Source organism: Nothobranchius furzeri, chromosome 3 (genome assembly GCF_043380555.1).
Source record: "Nothobranchius furzeri strain GRZ-AD chromosome 3, NfurGRZ-RIMD1, whole genome shotgun sequence".
In the NCBI taxonomy this organism is placed as follows: domain Eukaryota; kingdom Metazoa; phylum Chordata; class Actinopteri; order Cyprinodontiformes; family Nothobranchiidae; genus Nothobranchius; species Nothobranchius furzeri.
In genome coordinates, this window is record NC_091743.1 from 81,143,360 (window position 1) to 81,160,105 (window position 16,746).

General features: G+C 41.9%; 1 protein-coding gene across 1 annotated transcript in view; it reads left to right on the top strand.

Annotated features, from left to right (window-relative positions):
- plcd4a (phospholipase C, delta 4a) overlaps window positions 1-16,746 on the top strand; it is a 37,022-nt gene that overhangs the window by 4,335 nt on the left and 15,941 nt on the right. The window contains exons 3-9 of the mRNA XM_015957824.3: window positions 7,071-7,299; window positions 7,699-7,828; window positions 9,242-9,473; window positions 9,548-9,749; window positions 10,545-10,689; window positions 12,331-12,483; window positions 14,820-14,987. Coding sequence (XP_015813310.3) covers window positions 7,071-7,299; window positions 7,699-7,828; window positions 9,242-9,473; window positions 9,548-9,749; window positions 10,545-10,689; window positions 12,331-12,483; window positions 14,820-14,987 — 1,259 coding nt within the window. The remainder of the gene's footprint in view (window positions 1-7,070; window positions 7,300-7,698; window positions 7,829-9,241; window positions 9,474-9,547; window positions 9,750-10,544; window positions 10,690-12,330; window positions 12,484-14,819; window positions 14,988-16,746) is intronic.

Genomic DNA, 16,746 nt, shown 5'->3' on the forward strand with positions numbered 1-16,746 from the left:
AACATTGTTTAACTGAACAATCACACGATAATAAATCACAGTGCATTTTGTGGCAACGACCGCCTTAAGACATGTGTTGAACGTGCCCAAGCCCATAATTTTGAGAGCACCATGTGAGCACCTGTGTGTGTACATACGCTTGTTTATGTAAGGTTTCTCTATAGGAGCGTCCAATAGAGTGTGAGGGACCGCCCCCCAAAGATGTGTAGGAGACGGGGGGAGCTCCAAGTCCCAGAGATCCAGGCGCTGCCCCAGAACACAGGAACCCCAAGGAGACTGCAACCAGAAAGGCCCCCGCTCCACTCGAAAGGCACAGACGATCGCCCCGGGGGGCCACAACCAGCAGCCGGCAGAGTCCCTGGAGATATCAGCGGCAAGCCCACAGGCACGCCCGCAGCCTCCCACCCCCTAGCCGGCCGAGCCCGAGACCCAGCGACCCGGGACCCAGGGGCGACCACCCCCGCCGGGGACCCAGCAGAGCCCAGGGACCCAGACCCCACCAGGCAGCCACTGGGATTGATCAGGCAGACGCCCAAAATCTTAAACCCCCTGCTCCGGGAGCCACGAACACTCAGGCAGAACAAGGCACCGCACTCCACACCAGGTGTGGCAGGAGGAGGGGAGATGAAGATCTATATCATCAAAAGAAGTTCCAGGAGATGGGAGGAGTCAATGGCTCCACCTGACATATACAGTCATACACAGACACAATCACACACTCCCTCCCTCATGCTCACACATGCACATACAACCAAAGACTTACAAAAATGCACGCCGGACACCCACTCCTGCTCCCCATACACACCCTATTCACTCTGGTCCCGGTACTGCTGCACACTGGGTACAACCATCACCGGTTACTAGAGTTTGACCCTTTCTGCTGGAGTGCTGATGAGCAGGCTCCCCCGCCCAACGCTGAGCACAGCAATCCACCACCCCAAACCCCAACCAGATGGCCAGATCTCCCTCCTCGTCTCCAGCCCCAGGAAGCCAAGCAACAACAGAGGTGTGCTAAGACCCCTAATCTCCCTCCGCCTGCTCCAATATAGTGTTGTGTGTTGATGAGGTGTATTCCATGGCTGTGGTGAGCGGGCAGTGCGGGCATTGTCTGGCCTATGCCAGCGGATGCCACCGCACCACCCCACTTGCACCCACATCCCTCGGTGTCTAAGTGCAGTTTAAAATTGGAAGTGGGCACCGGCACTCGGGAGGAGGCTGAGAAATCCCCCTGCCAAGTGCCGTTGAATGTGCTCACTCCCAAGGCCCTAAGTGTGTGTTTGCGTGGTATGTCATCAGTGGAAGTGTATAAGGTGCAAATAAAATTGGGGGCAGGTTGCCACAGGAATGCGGAAATGGGGTCCATACCCGCACTCCCTGACTTGTCCACCCCCCAAGGTCCTATGTGCATGTTTGTGTGTTGATGTGAGGGAGCAGGAGGAGAGAAATATGTGGGGATGGGGAGGAATGGCTGGTTGGGCTTAGCCCTCCAGGGAGCCAGCTCCCCCACTGGCCCCAATAGGCACCTCTGTTGTCAAATTGCCACCCAGGGCATGGAGACCCCAGACCATCCTGCCAGGGCCCAAAGCAGCAGCATTACAGAGCCTCACGGAGTTCGAGGGCACCAACCCAGCCCCATCCCAGCAGAATATCTTTGCACGCTGCATTTGCACAACTTCCAGAATATATAAGACATAGGACACCCAGGTAAGGTTGGGTCCTCCCCCTCCTGGACCTCCCCCTCCCCTGTGATGGGACAGCAGAGGAGCCAAGGTCTACTCGAGGCCCCTGAACCCGGGCCAGGCACTGCTGCATGTTCCTGCCTTCTTCCCGGCAGTATACATGTCAGGACCCGACCCCAAAGGCCCCGCCCAGATCCCCACACGGGGCCGGCCACCCCCACACCCCGAGCCCCCAGGCCCCCACCCAGACCCATCCAGGGGCAATGCAGCTGCCAGGCAGTGACCCATTGGCTCCGCCAAGACCTCCAAGGGGCCCCACTCACAACCACCAGTAGTCCACCCACGAGGCAACTCAAGCACCTCCAGAGGGGGGCAATGGCCCCCCAGTCCCAGACACCCCCAGTGAACCCACCTCCAGGGAACATCTGGATACTCCAAACTCAGACCCCCCCCACCCCCCCCACCCCCACATCATCCCGCAGGGCAACATCAACGGTCCCCCATCATCGCTATGTGATGGAACCGATCACAGGAGCCCAGAGAGATTGATTTGAAGTGGAAGCAGAGGCTAAATCAAGTGTAATATGATATAACAAAATATTTATATACTGGTTAATGCAATTTAGTAATTGAGGAGTCAAAAGATTTAAACCAGTCAGCTGGTGGTTTGTTTGGGATCATCGAGAATAAGTAATTTATTCTGGGTAAGACCATCATTTTAATTGTAGCAACTCTCCCCATGAGTGATATTGGTAAGGATTTCCAACTTACAAGATCTTCTTCCACTTTCTTTAAAAGTGGGATGTAGTTTAGTTTGGTTAGATCTGCCAGCTTGGGAGAGAATTAATTCCCAGGTATGTGATATTCCCTGACTCCAATTGTGTATTATGCAAATTGACAAAAGAGAAATTAATTGGTAGAACTGTGGATGTTAACCATTTTTTAGAGTAATCTGAAACTCTTGAAAAAGAGTTTATCAGTTTTATTGAATGGGAGAGAGAGGATTGAGAATTCTGGAGAAAGAGTAAAACATCATCTGCATAAAGACTGATCTTATGTTCTATTTTCTTACACTCTATCCCTTTAATATCTGTTGTTTGCCTAATTGCTGCCGCTAGTGGTTTGATAAAGATAGCAAACAGTGAGGGGGAAAGAGGGCATCCCTGCCTGGTCCCCCTCTGAAGACAGAAGCTAGCTGATATTTGGTCGTTTGTCCTGACACGTGCTGTTGGTGAACTGTATAATGTTTGTAGCCAGTTTATGAAGAAGTTCCCAAAACCAAATTTATGTAAAGTTGCAAATAAGAACTTCCATTTAACTCTATCAAAAGCCTTTTCTGCATCTAGAGATAATATACTAGTTTCTATAATTTTACTGTAAGAGAAATCTGTCAAATTAAGTAATCTACGCGGGTTTGTGGATGACTGTCTACCCTTAATGAAACCAGTTTGGTCAGGGTGTATTATGAAGGGGGTTACCTTCTCTAATCTTTTGGCCAGGGCTTTACAAATTATTTTGAGATCAACATTAATAAGAGAAATTGGGCGATGGCTGGTAGGAAATGCAGGGTCTTTGCCTGGTTTTAACAAGAGACTAATATTGGCTGAATTAATGTTTGGCTGTCTACCGCTCTCTTTGATTTCCCTCACCATTCTGAAAAATACTGGAGCTAGAATGATCCAGAATTCTTTGTAGAACTCTGCTGGAAACCCGTCTGGACCTGGAGCTTTCCTATTAGGCATGGATTTAAGGGCTTCCTGGAGCTCAGCTGATGTTAGTGGCGAGTCCAGGACTGTAGCTTGGCTGTCTGATAATTTAGGAAGTATTATCCTGTCAAGGAACTCATTGATCTCGATATCTGATGGGTTTATCTGTGGTGAGTACAAAGTTTGGCAAAAGTCTCTGAAAGTGTTGTTTATTCTTTCAGGGCCATAAACTATATTCCTGGTTGAATCTTTAACAGCAGATATGGTAGTTTTTTCTTTATTCATTTTTTAACTGGCTAGCCAAAAATTTACCTGATTTATTACTGTTCAAAGTTTTCTATTCATAGTCTTTGTGCTAAAAATTGTGTCTTTTTGTCAATAATTCCAAGAAGTTCTAATTTAACTTTATGTAATTTACTCAGTAACTCTTCTTCTGTGGATGCCTCTAAAGACTTAACGATTTCTTCTAACTCCTGAATACGTTTGTTTTCTGTTATTTTCTTATGTGATGAGACAGAGATTATTTTACCTCTCATCACTGCCTTTCCTGCCTCCCAGAGAATAGATGCTGATGTTCCAGGCAGGTCATTATGTTCTCAATATAAAGCCCACTCCTTTTTAAAAAAAATGAATAAAACCTTTGTCTTTAAGCAGTAATGTATTAAACCTCCAGTTTTTGCTTGGTGGGATTGTCTTCTTGTTTACCAGAGTTAAAGAAACCGGAGCATGGTCGCTGACAACTATTGGGTGTATCTCGGTGTCTGAAATGTCAGCCAACAATGAGCTGCTGACCAGAAAATAATCCAAACGTGATTGATACTGATGGACGTGTGAGAAAAAAGTATACTCTCTACGGTTGGGATGAAGAGATCGCCATGCATCACAAAGCCCATAATCACTCATGTACTGTTTTACTATGTTAGTGGATTGCCAATTGCGCTGAGTCCCAGCTGTACTGAGCCTGTCTGTTAAAGTGTCCATCCAAAAATTAAAATCACCTCCAAGTATAAGTGGACAGCCCAAGTGTTCGGAGAGTACAGAGAAAAAAATTATGAAAGAATGGAGGGTCATCAATATTTGGACAGTATATGCTGACAATAAATAAGCTTTGGTTTTGTATTGATATTTTTAACATTATAAATCTACCCTCTGGATCTGAAATTGTGTCCAATACTGTGAAATTGATGTTTTTGTGTATTAAAATAGCTACACCTCTTTGCCTAGAGTTATAGCAGGCAGAGAACATGCTGGGAAACTCAGGTGTTTTAAGTTCATCTGCAGATGTGGCAGATCTATGAGTCTCTTGTAATAATATTACGTCTGCTTGCACTCTTTTTAACTGATCAAAAATTTTTAATGTCTTCTCTCTAGAGCCAGCTCCATGTACGTTCCATGAGACAACCCTTAGTGCACCCATAGATGTGTGTGTAGCTATAATATGACGCCTTCATGTGTATGAGATAAAAAAAAGTAATTAAACGCATACATTAATCTTATAGTAAATAATGGAGAGTAAATAATAAGGGTATTATTATAATCATTATTATCATTTGCAACATTAATAAAAAATAACAATAATAGTAGCAAAAAAAATAAAACAATAATAATAATTCTTTTTTCCTACAACATAAATATAAAAATATTAATGCTGATAAAGTATAAATAAATAATAATAATAAAACAAAAACAATAATAATAATAATAACAATAACAAGGCAAGCCCAACAGTGATTTGATTGTGCAATGAAACGCCTTAGGCTATTTATCCATGTGACTGTGTATGGAGTCTAAATGTGTGTGTGGGTGTGTGTGTGTGTGTGTGTGTGTGTGTGTGTGTGTGTGTGTACGCGTGCGCAAGTTGTGTGCTGCAGTGTGGAAAGAGGGGAAAAAAATTGTGCCATGGAGTTGTACCTGAAGTTTGTCTAATAAAGCCAGTCTGTTACTCCTCGTTCTTTGTAGATCTTACCGTCAACAACCAGTTTATCCACGGAGATCACAGCCCGCTTCCCATCCTGGATGAACTTCTTGCGCAGCGGGAAGATAACTCGGCAGCGCATTTGACTTAACTTTAATTTGTCCTTGATGAACCTTGTGAGAGTGTAGACGATGATGGCCTTGTCATGTCAAACATTACTGATCCATATATAAATCAATGTCATACTTCATTTCACAGATTAATCAAAACATTTCATTTAGTGTTCATGTAACATTTGTTCATCAACCAAATTATTCTTTAATGATTAATTAACCTATAAGTTTTAAATGTTCACATTATATTTAAGAGTTCATTCTTACGAGCTGACAGTGTTCACTTTATTCAGAGGCATGAAGAGTCCTGTAGAACGATAAGGGAAGCTTGAGACCTTGACTGTTGACAATACATTATTATCATATGTTCAGAGCTGCAGAAAGGCTCTGAACTCCAGCTGAAGGGATGCAAAATCCGGCAGATTAAAGGAAACACATGCAGACTCGTGTCTCCATGTCGACCAGATATTGAAGGGTCAAACTGTACTTAAAACTGACCATTACTGGACATTACAACACCAATGAACCACATGTGGCAAATATTTGTATTAATTTTGTTTAACTTTATATTTTAATTATCATGCCATATCTTGTGTATGATTGTGTGAAAAAGCTTGATGAAATGTGTGTTTTAGTTGGGTAAGCACCTTCCTCAATGGAAATAATGCACAGGGGGCAAATGGAGACCCATGTAAGATGGCGGAAGGCCACTATGGCAGCTCCAAAAGGCAGCGCCAGTACACAAAGTGTCCATGTATGTATGTCTATGGGTGACCCTATTGAGTCTGTGGCAGCAGCCTAGCATTTCTGTTGACTTTGGTTCTTTTTACTTAGTTACTTTTTGAATAGTTTTTCTATTCAAGTGCTTTTCACAGACATTCAATCATAAAGTACTGTACAATTAAATGGTAAATGGCCTGTATTTGATATAGCGCCTTCTAGAGTCCTGGAACCCCCCAAGGCGCTTTACAACACAATCAGTCATTCACCCATTCACACACACATTCACACACTGGTGGGGATGAACTACAATGTAGCCACAGCTGCCCTGGGGCGCACTAACAGAGGCGAGGCTGCCGAGCACTGGCGCCACCGGTCCCTCCGACCACCACCAGCAGGCAACGTGGGTTAAGTGTCTTGCCCAAGGACACAACGACAGCGACAGACTGAGCGGGGCTCAAACATGTAACCTGCAACCTTCCGATTACGGGGCGAGCACTTAACTCCTGTTCCACCGTCGCCCCAGACAAAAAGTGCAAACAAATATTGAAATAGAAAACTAAAAACAGATTACAACAATAGCACATCAACTCAACATGTTGGTCATTTGTTTTAATCCAGATTATCAGAATGTGAGTCCTAATTTACTCTTTAATTAACTTTGAACAACAACTCAATAGGCATCTTTCTTCTTTGGACATGTTTTAAGTTAAAGCTGTGATGTTGTAATTTAGATTACTGAGCTGCTTTAAGGTATAATGGGTTTTTGAAATGGCCTGAAATCAAATTTATATTTTTCTGGTTGCTTGTGTTGTGGAGAATGAGATATCAAATCTAGGAATTATTAACTTTTGCCCGTTTGTCCCTAGCAACGATCTGTGTCTGGGTAACACTGACGAATGAACATGCTCTTTTTCTGCTGGTGTTTTAAATCCAGTTTCAGTGAACGATGTGGAGGCAATTAGAGAGGGCCATCAGAGTGAGGTTCTGCTCAGCATCGCAGATGAATTCCCGGCTGACAGATGCTTCACGCTGGTGTTCCGCAGCCGTAGGAGCAACCTGGACCTGGTGGCCGAGTCGGCCGAGGAAGCACAGTCCTGGATCAAAGGCATGAGGAAGCTGATAGAGAGTCTGGAGAACATGGGGGAAAGAGAAAAGCTGGACCAGTATCCTTTACTCAGAGTTCTTAACTTAATGCAGTTTCAAACCATAAAAATACTAAAGAAATGCTTGAGACTACTTTTGATTTAGTTGGGACTAAAGTTATGGAATAACAAGAAAAAACGCCTTGCTCTTCTCATAAAATATAAGATCACATGCCCTGTGCTGAAGTTAGTTAGCATGTTCCAGATTTATTACCATGTAATGCATCTTATTCATAACATGATGTTCAAAAGTATATAATTAGATACTAAATTATACTGATGTTTATTAAAACAATTGGTTTTTCACCTTCGCAGGCTCCTTTAATTAAAGGGTCCATTGGGCAGTGTAGTTCTACAAACTCAGAGAAGCTGTCCTTTCTTCAGTTTAACCTGATGAGTTTCCTGAAAGAGTGTTCTCAGATGGATTGGTGACTGGTTTAAGAAAGCAGACAAGAACAACGATGGCAGGATGAACTTTAAAGAAGTGCAAGACCTTCTAAGAATGATGAATGTTGACATGAATGAACATCATGCTCTTCGTCTTTTCATGGTGAGAATCTTAAAGAAGCCTGATGGTGTGAGCATCCAGCAGAAAACCACTGTAACGTGATGGAAGTGGCTACAATTATTAAATGATCAATAAGGTGTGATTTTCCTTATAAATATGAATTATCAATCTGATTGGTCTTTAAATGTTTGATTTATTATGAGCTTAGGTTCTTTGGACCATTCAGACACACACTTCATATTAATTCAGACAGAGTCAAGAATATAGTTTATAAAAATGACTTTAATTTTATATTCTAAACTAATGATGACACAGAACAAATTATGATGAATAATGGTTTGACAAGATAACGGAGACAAAGAATGAAATGATGGAAGGTAAGCTTACATGTTTTGTAGCAAAACCTTGTTAAGTATCCGAGAAATTTGTGATGTCTGGGTGTTAAAATCAGTCTGTATGGTTTGACAAGCTATCAGTTATTCATAAAACCATCTGACACTGGTGTGCAGATCTGCGATACCTGTGATGGAAGCCCTGGGTGGTTCAGATTGGTGATGTCACCAGATGGATTGGCTCCTGGAATCTCAAAGAGTCACAGTTTCCTTTGAATTAAATCATTACCGGCCATAAGATGCCACCAGGGTCTGCTAGTGAGGCGTTCCACGTCTGATGAGTTGTTGCATCTGATGCCGCTTGCAAGCGTTGCAAAGAGGCTTTGAACGTGAGTCAAAAGAGCGGATGGTCCCAAGTGCTTTGCTCACCCGGTCTGCCAAACTGGGAAGCTGGCTTGGAAATGGCTAGTCCGGGAAGTGAACTAGCTTTTATTAACCAGTGTTTACAAATTTAGACAAATCAGAATTTGACAAGATTAAATGCGTTACCAAAATACTTCAGACATCCCTCCTCCACTCAGACACTCAGAGAGGTTTTTTCTTAATGTGAGGTAAAATGTCAGACATTATGTGAAGGGAATATATTAATCATTAACAATAACATGGTAATATTATTGTGTTCTTACTAATAGAATAACATTATGAAATTCAACAAATACTAATCTGGTGTGGTTTAAAATCTGAAATAAATCATTACAGTAATAACATTCATGTTAACCCATCATTAATTCATGCCGAGTATTGGACACATTATTAAAAAAACTTTGGATTTAAACATACTGTATCGTCCATTCAACAAAATATGATTACATAAACCTATAAAGTTATAACATCCTTTTATGAGCCAGGGAAGATGAACTTTTTTCAAAGAGGATAGATAAGAAGTCCTGCATCTTCTGCAGCCTTGAGAACTTGTGACGTACCGCAGGATAAGTTAAGAATATTGGCTCAAGTTCACAGACTTCATATCGGCACCACGGTGTCAGATTGACATGTATGGTCATACTGATGAAATACTTGGCCATTTGGTACGCTACACCACACTGTATGCTCTTTTCATCAGATGGCGGATAAATCCCAGACTGGTTCACTGGAGGATGATGAGTTTGTGCTGTTCTACAAAATGTTGACAGAGCGGGAAGATATTCTGAGAGTTTTCCAGGAATACTCAACAGATGGTCAAAAGTTATCTCAGAGTGATCTGGAGGACTTCTTGAGAGAGGAGCAGTTGGAGAGGGGTGATGTCCATCAACATGCCCAGCAGCTCATTGAAGGCTATGAGCCGTCAGACACAGGTAACACAAGATGAACAGATGTTCCATCCTGTTGGTATGTGAGAAGGTTCTGATAAAACCTTGTTCCCATCCAGCCAAGCTGCTTAAGGCCATGACATTTGACGGGTTTTTGATGTACCTCGGCTCATCTGAAGGTTCCATCTTCAACCCACAGCGAAGGGGCATCTTCCAGGATATGACTCGGCCGCTGTGCCATTACTTCATCTCTTCCTCCCACAACACATATCTGATGGAGGACCAGCTCAGAGGACAGAGCAGTGTGGAGGGATACATAAGGTAACACAGATGGATCTACATGGGTTGGCAGACTGTGGGAAAGCTATCATACCATTTTATTTGTTTAGCACTTTCAGATGCAACATGAGGGTTGTACAAAGTGCTGAACATTAGCAAAATATAAAAGCGAATACTTAAAAGTTCCATTTAAAATCCACAAGAGCATAACACAAGGAAATGGCATTTTAGAGGCGTAGGTAAAGTCCTACAGTCTGTCATTTATGCCTTTGTCCAGTCTAGACTTGACTAAGTTAATGCCTTGTACAGTGGGTACGAATCTTTAATGAGCCCAAAGTCAGTTTCGTTGTACACCTGTGCAATGACAATAAAAATGATCTTGAATCTTGAAAAACTTTTCAAACCCGTCAAATTTTCACTCTGTTAATTTGCAGCCATTTGATAAAATCTATTAATTTTTTTTCTCATTAATGTACACACAGCATCCCATATTGGCAGGAAAAACACAGAATTGTAGAAATTTCTGCAGATTTATAAAAAAAACTGAATTATCACATGGTCCTAAGTATTCAGACCTAACAAAGAGTGAAAGATTGATGAGGGTCTGAATACTTTCCGTTCCCACTGTATGTTGGTCTGAGTCAGGGTGTGGTTGTATGCCCCCATGTGATTTATTGTGACTGTGGCCCAAATTTAGCTTTCTCCAGTCATTCATAAGTAAGAGTTTCATTGAGTGAGTGTTATTATGAAATCGTTCCAGAAGATTAATTCTGGTTTATCGGCTGAATATTTGGATTGAAAAACACGTTTCAAAGTATTTTTTTATTGATTGCACAGGGCTCTAAATCGTGGTTGCCGATGTGTTGAAGTGGATTGCTGGGATGGTGCCAATGGAGAGCCCATTGTCTATCACGGGCACACACTCACCTCAAAAATACTCTTCAAGGATGTGGTCAATGCAGTGCTAAATTATGCGTTCAAGGTAGCGTTTCTAAAAATGTTTGATATTTTCATGAAGATGTTTGGTTGATTGCAAACTTTAAACATAAGGAAAATGTTTCAGTTAAATCAGTGTCAATGGAGGGGCAGATTTCACTGTCTTGTTGCAAGTAGGGGGTTTGCAGGTGGACAGGCCCATATGCAAGGTTTGGGCTGGGTCCAGCCAGGCCACATGGGTGATATCCCATCCACAAAAAGGTTTTTCCACATGCGTCCTATCCCCATATCTTGCTCCTGAGTAAGACCCCAATAACCCTTAAGGTGTGTATTCTGGTACTCTTGTTTGTTATCCATGAAAGATCCATCCATGACTATGGATCATGTCCCTTAGTAAACCTGTAAATGGCCTGTTTAAAATGGATAGAATGCCTTCTCCAAGTCAGGAATGAGGTCCTGCCCCAAGTGGAGGAGTTTAAGTATCTCAGGTTCTTGTTCACGAGTGAGGGAAAGATGGAACGTCTGCAGTGATACGGGGGCTATACTGATCTGTTGTGTTGAAGAGAGAGCTGAGCCAGAAGGCAAAGCTCTTGATTTATCAGTCATTCTACGTTCCTACCCCCACCTATGGTCACAAGCTTTGGATAGTGACTGAAAGAATGCCATCGTGGATACAAGCGGCTGAAATGAGTTTTCTCCACAGGGTGGCTGTGGTCTTCCTTAGAGATAGGGTGAGAAGCTTGGACATCCGGGAGGTGCTTGGAGTAGGCCCGCTGCTCCTCCACATCGAGAGGAGCCAGTTGAGGTGGCTTGGGCATCTAGTTAGGATGCCTCCTGGACGCCTCCCTGGTGAGGTTTTCCAGGCATGTCCAACCCAGAGGAGACCTAAAGGAAGACCCAGGACACGCTGGAGAGGCTATGCCTCACGGCTGGCCTGGGAACTCATTAGGATTCCCCTGGAGGCTCTCGAGCTTGCAACCCTTTGGTTACGGGATGGGCACAAACCTCATCTGCCACCCTCTCCCCTTCAGGAAGATGTGAAGAGATCCGTGAGGTAGCATGGGACAGCTAGAGGAAATACATTTCTCGGCTGGCCTGATAACACCTAGAGGTCTTACTGGAGGAAGTAGCCATGGACAGGATGCTAGGCTATTGGTTTTCCAAGTTGTAGTAAGGATTCCACTGTGGGTGACCATGTGGGTGAAGCATGTTTATATTATCAAATTAGAAATATATGGGGTCACATGTCTTGAAAAATTCTATTTTATTGGTCCGAAGCTGAAAGGTTCATGAACCACTGCTCAAGGCTCTCATGCTAGAACTATACTGCCCCATAACCCAGACCCAAATAAATGGAAAATGCCAAGTACAAGGACAGTAACATGATATGAACTAAATATTCTGAAAGCACCAAGAAGTTATCTGACAAAGTTTTCATGTCAGTCCCATGTCAAGGTGAGCAGGTACCAAGTTCAAATGCATGCCATTCTCTGCTCTGGTTAAGTGTCAGTGTGCAACAGATGGTTCTGGCTTTATGACCTCTTGTCAATCCATTTGCTAGTCTTTAAGCCAACCAGACATAACTTATACGTGTACAGCTACAGGTGAATTGTTTTTCCTTCATGACAATACTCTTTAGTGTTAAATTGCACTCCAATCACCTGCTTCTAACGTCAACTTTCTTCAGGTCTCAGAATATCCAGTCATCCTGTCTATTGAAAACCACTGTTGTGTTGAACAACAGAGAGTCATGGCCCAACACCTCAACCACATCCTTGGTGACAAGTTGCTGAAAAGTACATTGGAAGGCAAGGTCTCAAGTCGGCTGCCGTCTCCAGAGGTAAGCTACATGTTTTTCAATGATTCTAACCTAACCTCAAGAGCAGAAAATAACACAGGATTCCATCATGGCATCATATTTTACTAAACAAAAAATAAAAGAGGGAAGTCTAGCCCTCGCGACTTAGGCTGCTGCCCCCGCGACCCGACTCCAGATAAGCAGAAGGAAATGGACGAATGAATGGAAAATATAAAAGCTGTGAGTGAAAATCCATCAGCATGCACAACCACCTAGTTCTGGATGCTTTCTGGTCATTTGTTGCTTTGGTTGTTTTTAAGGCTGGCTTTTGACCTCTAGTTGATTCTTCATCACTAACTTCTCCTCATTCTGCTCTTTCTGTCAATTCTGCCTTTCATGGGATCCACTGATTACCTCCTTCTTTTTCATTGTCTTTTTTCTCTTTCCTTTATTATCACAATTTTTACTTTTTTGTTTTTAATCATTTTTTTAAGTTTTTGTTTTTGTCCTTGTGAAGCGCCTCATGATTTTTATCTTGAGAGGCGTTATATAAATAAATGTTTCTTCTTATTTTTTTTCTTTTTCTTTCTCTTTCTCTTTTTCTTCATCTACTTCTTCGTCTTCTTCTTCCGTCAGCATTCTGTCCTTTTCAGGTCAGGACTTCGGACCATACAAAACCTTGATTATTCTTTTTCTTTTAGTCATTCTGTTGTTCTGCTGTTGTTTTTGGATCTTCATGTTAAATGACCTGGTTCAGTCCAAACTTTGTCTGTTGGACATATGGATTCACATTGGACTCTAATACTTAGTTCTACAGAGGATGTCATGGTAGACTCAGTGACTGTTAAAATGTGATGTTTTGTTTTCTAAAGGCTCAGACCATGTAAAAAGTTTTTTGACACATAAGCCTCAGCTGAAGCAGTTTTCAACCTTACGTCCATGCTCACACCGGTTTGATGCTAATAGTTTTAGTTAGTTTGCTTTTAATAAGGGAGAGAATGACACCATCTAGTCTACTGTCTATCTTGGTGTTTCAGCTCGTTTGTTGCTGCAGTGGATTTGTGGGAAGTGTTTTATATTTGATCTGATTTTTCTTCTCAACACAATCGTGACTATAATTAAACTCAATAAATAAAACATTTGAGTAAAAGTTTAGATTTTTAATACATTTTGAATTATCTCGTACACATGTATGTGATTCTTTTAGTAATAAAACAAGTAAATGTAATCAGTTACTTGTCAGAGCACAGATTGACCTTTAACTTTTATTTCATCCATTTTTAGAACATCCTGGGGCCTCATTTATCAAGCTTGCTTACACACAAAACGGGGTCGGAAAACTGCGTAAGCAACTTTCCACGCAAACGTTGGGATTTATGAAAGAAAACTTAGCGGGAAAATGTGCGCAACTTTATGTTGACTAAGGACCTGGCTTACGCACATGTTGGACATGGAGAGCACCTGCAGTGCTGCTGCTGAGAAGGATAAAATTATGAAATCCTGCAGCATTATCACTTGTACTGCTTCATTTTCACACAGAACAAGACCCCCACATGCACACACATGCACGCACGCACACACACACACACAGCCTGAAGCGCAGAATATGGAATGCAGAATATCAGCAGGGGGACAGATTGAGACAGAATGTCATGTCACTGTGACCCGATTGATCATGTGCCCTGGCTAGTTGAGCAGGGGAGATCTCTGTTTGGTTGACTGGTTAGTGTGTGTGACTTTCACCTGGGAGTCTGGGGATCAAATCCCAATCGGACCATTTTCTTAATACCCTCCACAGATCTCACTGAAGAATTCACAACATTGACGGCTTCAGCAACGCTGTGCCACTCCGTGGATTTTCTCTTATTTGTTTTGCAAAAGCACTTCCTTTCATTTTTCCACCTCACCCACAAGTACCTCAATTTCTGCTTCTGTGAAATAGCGCTTCCTTGATCTGCCTTAATCTACGGTCGCCGGCTTATGTACATGCATGAGATCCACAAGGCACTTTGCATTGACTACTTATGGCAGTAAGTGGGCGTGGTGAGGGCGGGATGTGACTAAAAAGCAGCTGAGAAACATTCTTGTTAGTCTCCGATTTATGAAGTGGAGATAGCGTGCAGCTGTGCATACTCCATGTTTGATAGATCACAAACCTGCTTGGCGTAAGTTTTTTTTTTTTTTTTTGCTGATCATAAGTACGGTTTTGGTAAGGATTCTACGCAATGTTTGATAAATGAGACCCCAGGTCTGTAGTGTCTACATTTCCAGTGGGCATACCAAATGATGTATTGGCAGTCTTTAGCATTTTGGCAAATTGAGAGCTGTTTATGTTCAACATAGGCATTAATGTTATTGTATCTGGACTTCTCTGCCAGGATCTTAAAGGAAAGATTCTTGTAAAGGCCAAAAAGATTGGAGGCCTTGAGGAGAACTGTAATGGAATTTTGGGAGACTCTTTTACCGGATTGGTCAGCGATGAAGATGAGGCAGCAGAAATTGATGAAGAAAATTTACATCGTGATAGTGTTCGTCGCCGTATGAAGGTGAGTTTGTAAATGCAGTACAGCTTAACTTTTGAGCATTAGAACCAATAATCTACAACACAGACCAATGATCCTGATTTAGAGTCAGAATTTTCTGAGTGGTCTTTAATCTGACTATGACACACCAAGGACAGTCATGTATAAATCAAACCTCCGGCAGATTAAGGTCACTCAAAATAAAGGCACTCCTCTTGATTAAAAACTTAAAAATAACAGAGTCGTGAAATGGGATTGACATTTACATGACAGTATTCTCCCACAGTTAGTCTGAAAATATTCTCTGGTTTGCTCACTTTTTAGCCTTCCCCTAACTGTAGCCAGAAATACTGGGAGAGCAAGCAGGCCAATTTTAACATCAGTTAGTTCAAAAATTATTTGACGTAATTTTATGGAAGTATTCTTGCTTCAGCATCAATATGTTTGAAATCAGGGGCCACCAACTTCAGTCTTATGTGGATCTCATACTCCACATTTCACACACTTCCTGCTCCAAAATACATGATTCAAACGAGGAAGTAATTTACGGGCATCTGCAGGACTCAATAAGGTTGGATGATTCAGGTGTGCTGGAGTAGGAAACATTTAAAACATGCAGGTTGCCCTGGAGGATTGGAGTTGGTGATTTATATTCTAAATATTTGCTGAAAATTTCATTTGGTCTTTTTACTAGAGGTGGGACTTGATTTAAATAATAAATCTAATTAAGTTGCTTTGTAAATAATTAATCTGGGTTAATCACATTTTAACCAAAGACAATTTGGTTAAGCTAATTTTTTAATAAAAAAATGATGTTAGTGAGGCACAGATGACATACCCACACTTTATTGAGTATATTTCTGTAACCACAAGGTCAGTTTGATTAGTTTGGTCTCATTATAAAGTTAACCACTGTGGGCTTTGTTGGGATTTGTAAATACTAGTATATGTGTTATTGATGTTGTGTAAATGGACATGGAACATTGCAAATGTTGTGTACTGAACTGAACACTAAGTGGCAGCAGCGCACTGCTAATGTATAAAGAGGTGTAGTGTAGAGTTCAGGGGAAGTTCTGCTGACAGTTACAAGATGTATGCTTGCCCCTTCTGCTGAAATTTTTTTTCATGCTTGGTACAGGTACTGCCTGTCTGCTTCCTGCCAATTAGAAAACATAATGGTGAAAAGGCAGATTTTTTTTTCTTCCTTTCTTTTATTTATGAAGAGCGATTTGTCATCATTCATATGATTGGAGTTTTATTTGTGTTTGGAGCACATACAACGGTTTATATGGTCTTGTAGCCCAGGCTCTGTTGCTTTGTTGGATGGGCAGCTTGGTTATATTTATTGATTAATAGGACAAAAATGTTGATGCAAAACTTTTCTGGCCCCAAATTGGGAGGCACTCCATTTTTTTGCTAATTAATAATTAACACATTAAATTCCCACCCCTAGTTTTTACTTGTTTTCATTTGCAATTGAACATAAGAACACAACGAGTCTCAGAAATATAGAGCTCCGGTCGTCACGTGACTCTCAGAGAGTAGACGCCATGTTGGCAGGCAACAAAGGTAAACAAAAGGAACGGGTTCGGCTTGGATTTTACTCCGGTGGAGTTTACTTCACACTTTAAAACCAAAGAAATCGTTTTATATAGTCAGAAATTAAATAGATTAAACATCTCTGACCCTTTCCATGCCCCTGGAATACTTTTTAAAAATGCCAGAAGCTGTCAGAGCGGACCTCTTACCGGATTTGAGATGCCCTGACATTTATAATTTATGA